Below are 6,758 nucleotides of genomic sequence, written 5' to 3' on the forward strand. Positions count from 1 at the left end.
TCTTGCCAGGAAAATGGCTGTTCTCTACCTGCCATTCTTTGGTTGGATAGTTAAGGTCGTTTGTACCTCTGTGAATGTCATATGAGGTGGAGACTGTTAAACCAGACACAGGGTGCCATGCAAGGGGCATAGAGCCTGCCTGTCAACAGTGGTGCGACAGTGCATGTGACTGAAGTACACTGTGGGAGTCAGTTATGCCCAGTGTGCTGCTATTGCTGCAAAGCAGGTTTGTTGTTTTGTGCCTATCTGTTAATTACTTGTTTCTAAACCCTTTTATCTTGTCACTAGGCTGTTCTTTGGAGTTTATTGCACTCGATTAGGGATCGGTTCTCAGAATCAAGGAGTTAGAAGTGAGATTTGAGATAAGTGAGGCCCATTCGGTGCTGCTTTGGACACCTCCGAAGGGAAAATGGAGTTATCAGGATTGAAAAAGAAGAGTTTGCTAGGACTCAAAGAAAATAATAAAAAATCCAACACTAGGTAATCATTCTGTCGGAATTTTCTAGGTATAACGAACCCGGGGGTGTTACAGGGTGCCAGGGCTGTCCCAGTGAGGGTGAGGAGTTGGAAATGCCCCTCTTCCTGCGTGAATTTCTGTATGTGAGAATTTCTGTATGCTATAGCTGTCTTCCTCAAAGCTGCTCTGCAATGTAAAATATTTTCCTTTTTCTAAGAAGTCCAAACTTGCCTAATGCTTTAACTCTGCAGTTACAGTGATCTTGAGATAGAATTGAAGTTCCATGTTTTGTGTTGCTGTTCCGTTCTTTGTCTGGGCACAGGGTTTTTTGTTGTTCGTGTTTCTCTGTATTAAAAATGTCTACTGCTATTTGTTCTTGAAGGGCTCCTTCACCAACCAAGCGCAAGGATAGGTCTGAAGAGAAATCAAAGGATCGGTCCAAGGACAAAGCAGCCACTAAGGAATCTGGTGAAAAGGATCGTGGTAGAGACAAGACACGCAAGAGACGCAGCGCTTCTAGTGGGAGCAGCAGCACCAGGTAGTTACTCCTCCAGGCAGTAACAAATTACAATGTTTTTGGAAACCACCAGCTTGATTTCTGGTACATTTCAGTTGAAAGCTGGCGCTGTGTTAGACGTGGTGCAGGTGTGTCTAACTGAAGGGGTTGGGATGGTTTAGGTGTGAGTTTCCTTTGGCTGTCTAGTGAGCTGGGCAGCAGCAGTTTGCATTGTCCCAGCTCACAGCTGCTCTCTCTGGAATTACCTGAAGTTTTTCAGCCACTATTTTTCTGAGTACTCCAGTCATCTTTATTCCACTCTGTGCTCCATCCCGCAACAGATCCCGTTCTAGCTCAACTTCCAGTTCAGGGTCCAGTTCCAGCACTGGTTCAAGCAGTGGCTCCAGCTCCTCTTCTGCTTCAAGCCGCTCTGGGAGCTCCAGCACCTCACGCAGTTCCAGTTCCAGCAGCTCCTCTGGATCTCCAAGTCCATCTCGACGGAGACATGACAACAGGAGACGCTCCCGCTCCAAGTGAGTTTTATTTGCCTTCTAGAAATTGTCAGATTACAGGTTCATTTCCACATAGACTGCAGGATTGTGATCAGAACAGGTTGTTTTCTGAGGACCAGTTGCTTTCTCCATAAGTTAGAGATCTGAATTTTGTTAGAATGAGTGTGCTCCTTTTGCTTACAAGTGAAACATGTGCCCTAAAAAAAAAATCATCCATTTTAAGATGAGTGATTTTAAACATTGTAGAGGCAATTTTGATCAATGTTTCTCCAATAGTTTGGGACTGTGTGGGCACTGGATGAGAGTAAAGCTCTTTGGTTCCTGTAAGTTACAGCCAAGACTTAACAGAAACATCAGGGCTGAATATGGTGTGTGTGTTCTTATGTATGAAAAAAATGAAAGAAGGTGGGAGGTAAATGAAGGAAGCATTTTCCTCTAAGAATCAGAATCAAGCTCTGTTAATGTCCATATAGTTTGTCCTCTGGGCAATTTTGTAGGTAGGGTGCTGAAGGCTGATAAAATCTACTAAAGTATTATAAGCCAGTGTGAGGTTTTTTTGGTTATTTTTTGGTTGTTTTTAGTTTGGTTTTTTTTTTTTATATCACTCAATTTATGGAGAGTAAGATTAGGAAGAAGCATAAATCGAAATTTTTTGCATGCTGATTTTTTTACTGATAAAGTTACATTCCAGACTTCCGGGGTTTTTAAGCTATCAAAGAAATTGTGGCATGCAGCTGCTTAACTGCAGCATTTTTGGATCACTGTAGTGAACAGCAGGTACAAAACCACGGATCACTGGATCCATTAGCTGCCTGACTGTGGTATGCTTTGGTGCTTCTGTCGTCATTTTCCCTCTCTAATTGTTGAGGCAAAGAATTTTTTTGTTCCAACAACTGGGGAATTCTTTAACTATGGCCGACAACTTTATAGAAAAGTTTGCTAAACTTCATGTTTGTTACGCTTCTTACAGTAAAATTGAAAACTCACCAAAAAAGGCTCTCAAATTCCAGAAGGTTCTAAAGCAAAAGCAGAGAGGACAAATGCAAGTCTTGAAGTGTTTCCAAGTGAAACACTCTCAACACTGCCCCAGCACTTCCTAACCTTAACTTTCTTAACTTCAGAATAAAGATGCCCTCCCAAGAGAAGTGGTACTTCTTAATCATGCGTTAATGACCAACCTCTTGGTTTGGTCTTTCTTGTTCCCTGAAAACCGTAAACGTTTTCTGCTGTCAAAATCAGGTCCAAGCCACCCAAAAGAGATGAAAAGGAGAGGAAGAGGCGGAGCCCATCACCCAGACCTACAAAAGTGCATGTTGGAAGGCTCACAAGAAATGTGACCAAGGTAATGTCATGCTCCCTGTCATGGCAGGCTCATGTATCTTTTGTGAAGACATGTGAGTGGCTCTTCTAAAGCTCTCAAAACTTCTTTGTTGCTGCCAAGGTGTTGCTGTTGGAAATTCTTACTTTGTGTCCAAATGATCAGTGAGAAAAATTTTGGTAGGATTTTACTGAGTCAAATGCAGTGCAGCCTTTTGCAGCTGTAGTGCTGAAGAGGTCTGTCTTCTTTGTCAGTATTGCAGGTGTTGTATCATGCCTTCCTAAGAAGAAAACTGTAGAACTTACTACTGAAATCACCTTGGAAGCATTAATGATATATGGGGGTTCTTGATAAAGGATCTGAAGAGAGCTGAGCTGGTTTGAGTTGGCTTTGTTAGGATTTAGCTCAAAGGTCTTCAGAGGTAAAGGGCTTTGGGTACTGAAAAGAAGATGTGTTTTAAAAAATATTACAGTAGCACCTTAAGAATTTTCAGCTGGGGGCATAAGTTCCATTTACAGGTCCCCAGGAAGATTTTTACACTAGTTGTATTCTTGTAGCCAGTGTTGACATGCGGCAGTAATGCTACTAGAGCTTAAGTTTTGGAGTAGTCTGAGGAGGAGCTGAACATCAGTAGAGAAAGCAGTGGTAATCCTCCCACATCTGACCAGTGAAGTCTGTCTCTTCCTCATGGTGACATTGATCCAAAGCTTATCTAGTGCTGTGGATTTACTGCTCTGCTCGAGCCACATCTGGTCAGTAAGTGTGGTCTATGTCCTTAGGACTTCCTCTTTCTCTGCAGGATCACATCATGGAAATTTTTTCCACTTACGGAAAGATTAAAATGATTGACATGCCAGTTGACAGGCTAAATCCACACCTCTCTAAAGGTTATGCTTATGTGGAGTTTGAGAACCCAGATGATGCTGAGAAAGCCCTGAAACACATGGATGGAGGTAGGTATCAAATGCTGCAAGGAGGCTGGGTGCTTTTAAAAGTTTTTGAAGCAGATGAGTTTGATCTGAAGATGAGTTAGAGATCATAGGGATTTGGTGCTCCTTGGGGAACTGATCTGAAACACTGGTCTCAGCCCAAAGGGCTTTGGCTTTTGTGTGCTTCAGGATAGATCCAAAATATAATGGAACTACTAAAACTTGAGAGTTGCTTTTTTTGTTTGGGGTTTTTTTTTTCCAAAACAATAATAAATTTCTTTAAGTTTCTGTGAAAATCTTTCCCAGTTCACATCTGAACTGCAGTTTGATGGAATATCAGATTAAGAAGTCTAGCGCATGTACGTGGACTTTGTCAGAACAGCCCCATAGCAGGTGGTGGGAATGGCACTGTTGGCTGATTCACGCTTCAGCTGCTGGTGACAAAGCTGTGAGTTGCAGTAATGCGATGTGTAGACATTAGCGTTGGAAAATACTTACTTCTTCCTGTTCCTCTGATTCCCTAAAAAGGCCAGATTGATGGTCAGGAGATCACTGCCACAGCTGTGCTGGCACCACGACCCAGGCCACCTCCCAGGCGCTTCAGCCCGCCCAGGAGGATGCTGCCACCACCACCGATGTGGCGCCGGTCCCCACCTCGCATGAGGAGAAGGTGAGAGCTGTGGCAACTTGTCTTTCCTTCTCAGTGTAACAACATGTTATTGCTGAAAAACTTGTCTGGGGACAGTTTAATCGTGTTGGACTTTTCCCTCCAAATGGCAGTAGCACCTTTTGGGTATCAGTTGAACTCGGGTTGTACTTCGCAAGTCGGTCACGTGAGGACGGCTTGCTCTGGCCTACACCCCAAATACAGGCTCTTGGGAATATCAGATGCCTTCCAGCTTGTTCCCTGGAGTCCCTTCTGCATAAATGCTTCAAGGTGGAGTGGGAATAGACTTGTAGCTGGCAGAATGCCTTTGGGAGCGTGCTGCAGCCACTTGCTTTGCTGCTGCTGCTGCACCTCCCTCCCTTATTTCTATGAATGGGCGCATGGCCGAAAAGCATCAGTTGAGTGGAGAACACTTGACCCCACGATGTGACCCTGCATGCCTGTGCCCGTTCTGTGACTCAAGTCTGCCTGAACGTGCTCTGATAATAAGTCCTCTGGAGTCTTCCCCAGCATCTCGATGGTCCTTGCCTGTGGCAGGGGCTTGGAACTGGATGAGCCCTAAGGTCCCTTCCAACCTAAACCAGTCTGGGATTCTGCTACTGGCTGCTCAGTCTTGGAAATCTTCTTAAACTCTTGTTGCTAGTAAAAGTAGCTCCAGCTTGAGGCACTTGCTGAACAGTTCATGAGCTATAGATCTAAAAATGAGAACTCTTTAATGGGGCACGAGATCCTGCACTGCCTGTTGGTCCTCTTCTGAACATGCCTTTTACTGGGGCCTGGCAGGTTCTAGGTTTGGCATTCCCTCCTCCTGGCTTGTTTTCTTCCCTAGTCAACTTCTATTACCTTGCTCAGAGCCTACTTATACTCTGTGCCTGGAGACTCAGTGTCGGGTTGGTGGCTGTACAAATTGATTGTAGTACGGAAGGGCTTGAAGCTTAACTGCTTCTTCAAAGTTAGACTTTCTCTAAGAAACATTCCTGTGGTTTGGAAAGGTTTATGCTGGTAGATGAGCTGACAAATGACTGGAACCTGTTGCTCTTGTCTCATGATGAAAGGTTTCTCCTTCCTCTCTGCCAGGTCCCGGTCTCCAAGGCGCAGATCCCCTGTTCGCCGGCGATCAAGATCCAGATCGCCTGGACGAAGGCGCCATCGCAGCCGCTCCAGCTCAAACTCCTCACGATAAAGTAAAAGGACTGGACAGCTTTTTATTTTTTAACTTAAATCCTTAAATCCCATCAGACTAAATATTGTACGTTTTGGGGGTTGTTTTTTTTTTTTTTGTTTTTTTTTTTTTTATAATGGGTCTGGGTGAGGAGGAGTGTGAGAGAGAAATAATCTTGGCAGTGAAGGCAACCTAAGAGGAGAGAGCAACAGCCCCCGGCCACTGTATCGCCTGTGCTGTAGACTTCTAGTTTCTTGGCATTGAATTGAAATGATTTAAAAATGGCTTTGATTTTTAAAGGCTGCAAAAACATCTTTTCCTGCTAAATGAAAGGAAAAGATGGTGCAGCCTCTTTCTCCAGTTAGCAGGCTGCTGCTTGGTGATTTCTAAACGCTTAGCACGCTGTACAGACCAGCATGTAAATCTTGAGCTACTTCAGAAACCCTGTATGGTAAGATAGGGAGGCATTTAACCTGAGCTTGGGGTTCCAGCACAGGAATTCTCAGAGCAGCTGGAGCCCAAATCTGCTGAGACTTAAACACCAGGCTGTTGCTTTATCCCAGCTCCCAAACCAATGGTTAGTTTCTGAACAGTGAGCTCTTCTGCAGATAAAGCTCTTCTGTAATGCATAGACCAGAAGCAACAGTCCAGTCCACTGAACATAATGCTTTAGAAAAGAAGCTGGAAGTCTTAAGAACTGGTTTGTAGCTGCCTCTGTAAATTGATTTCTTTGACTTTTTCTTAACGGGTTTTGGTAAAACCTCCCCCACAGCCCCGGTGGAACAGTGCTTCTGCTTTTACACATCCCAGATTGACTGAGCGTCAACCCCTGGAGCCTGCCGGGCAGGGAGGTGCTGGCTTCCCTGGTGAAGCACAGGATCCGCTGCCCTTTGTACAGTCGATGCTATACAGATACTTTGGTTTGTTTTGTATAACTTTGTAGCCTTTTGGGCCATGTTGTGTTTGTACTTGTGTAAGACTCTTGAATAAAGCCAGTAGGTTGGGAAGATCTGCCCTGCCTCTTTCCTGCTTCCGCGCAGGGCGCGTCGCGGTGCAAGCGGCAGCTCCGGGGGGTTCCCCCCACCTGTCTCTTTAAGACCTTGGGGGGGCGGTGCTTCTCTCTGGCGTCACGCCGGCAGGCGCCGCTGATTGGCTGCCGCAGAGGGCGGGTGGAAGTGGGATCGCGGCCTCGCTCGCGGCAGCGCCATGGCGGCGCC

At 45.2% G+C, this 6,758-nt stretch overlaps 1 protein-coding gene across 1 annotated transcript; it reads left to right on the top strand.

Annotated features, from left to right (window-relative positions):
- The first annotated feature begins 409 nt into the window (after positions 1-409).
- RNPS1 (RNA binding protein S1, serine-rich domain) lies at positions 410-5,632 on the top strand. Its single transcript, XM_010011889.1, has 7 exons — positions 410-480; positions 840-995; positions 1,295-1,486; positions 2,705-2,807; positions 3,583-3,736; positions 4,241-4,382; positions 5,457-5,632. The coding sequence occupies exons 1-7, from the start codon at positions 410-412 to the stop codon at positions 5,560-5,562; spliced, it is 924 nt and encodes a 307-aa protein (XP_010010191.1). The 3' UTR covers positions 5,563-5,632.
- Positions 5,633-6,758: the final 1,126 nt, after the last annotated feature.

This window comes from Nestor notabilis, unplaced genomic scaffold, assembly GCF_000696875.1.
Source record: "Nestor notabilis isolate BGI_N333 unplaced genomic scaffold, ASM69687v1 scaffold34973, whole genome shotgun sequence".
Lineage (NCBI taxonomy): Eukaryota > Metazoa > Chordata > Aves > Psittaciformes > Psittacidae > Nestor > Nestor notabilis.

What these genes read in the sequence shown, in the direction of transcription:
- RNPS1 (XM_010011889.1), top strand. Translation starts at nt 410, where the DNA reads ATGGAGTTATCAGGATTGAAAAAGAAGAGTTTGCTAGGACTCAAAGAA. An exon ending in AGTGGGAGCAGCAGCACCAG is followed by an intron (nt 996 to 1,294) that starts GTAGTTACTCCT and finishes ATCCCGCAACAG; the next exon opens with ATCCCGTTCTAGCTCAACTT. An exon ending in AGGAGACGCTCCCGCTCCAA is followed by an intron (nt 1,487 to 2,704) that starts GTGAGTTTTATT and finishes TGTCAAAATCAG; the next exon opens with GTCCAAGCCACCCAAAAGAG.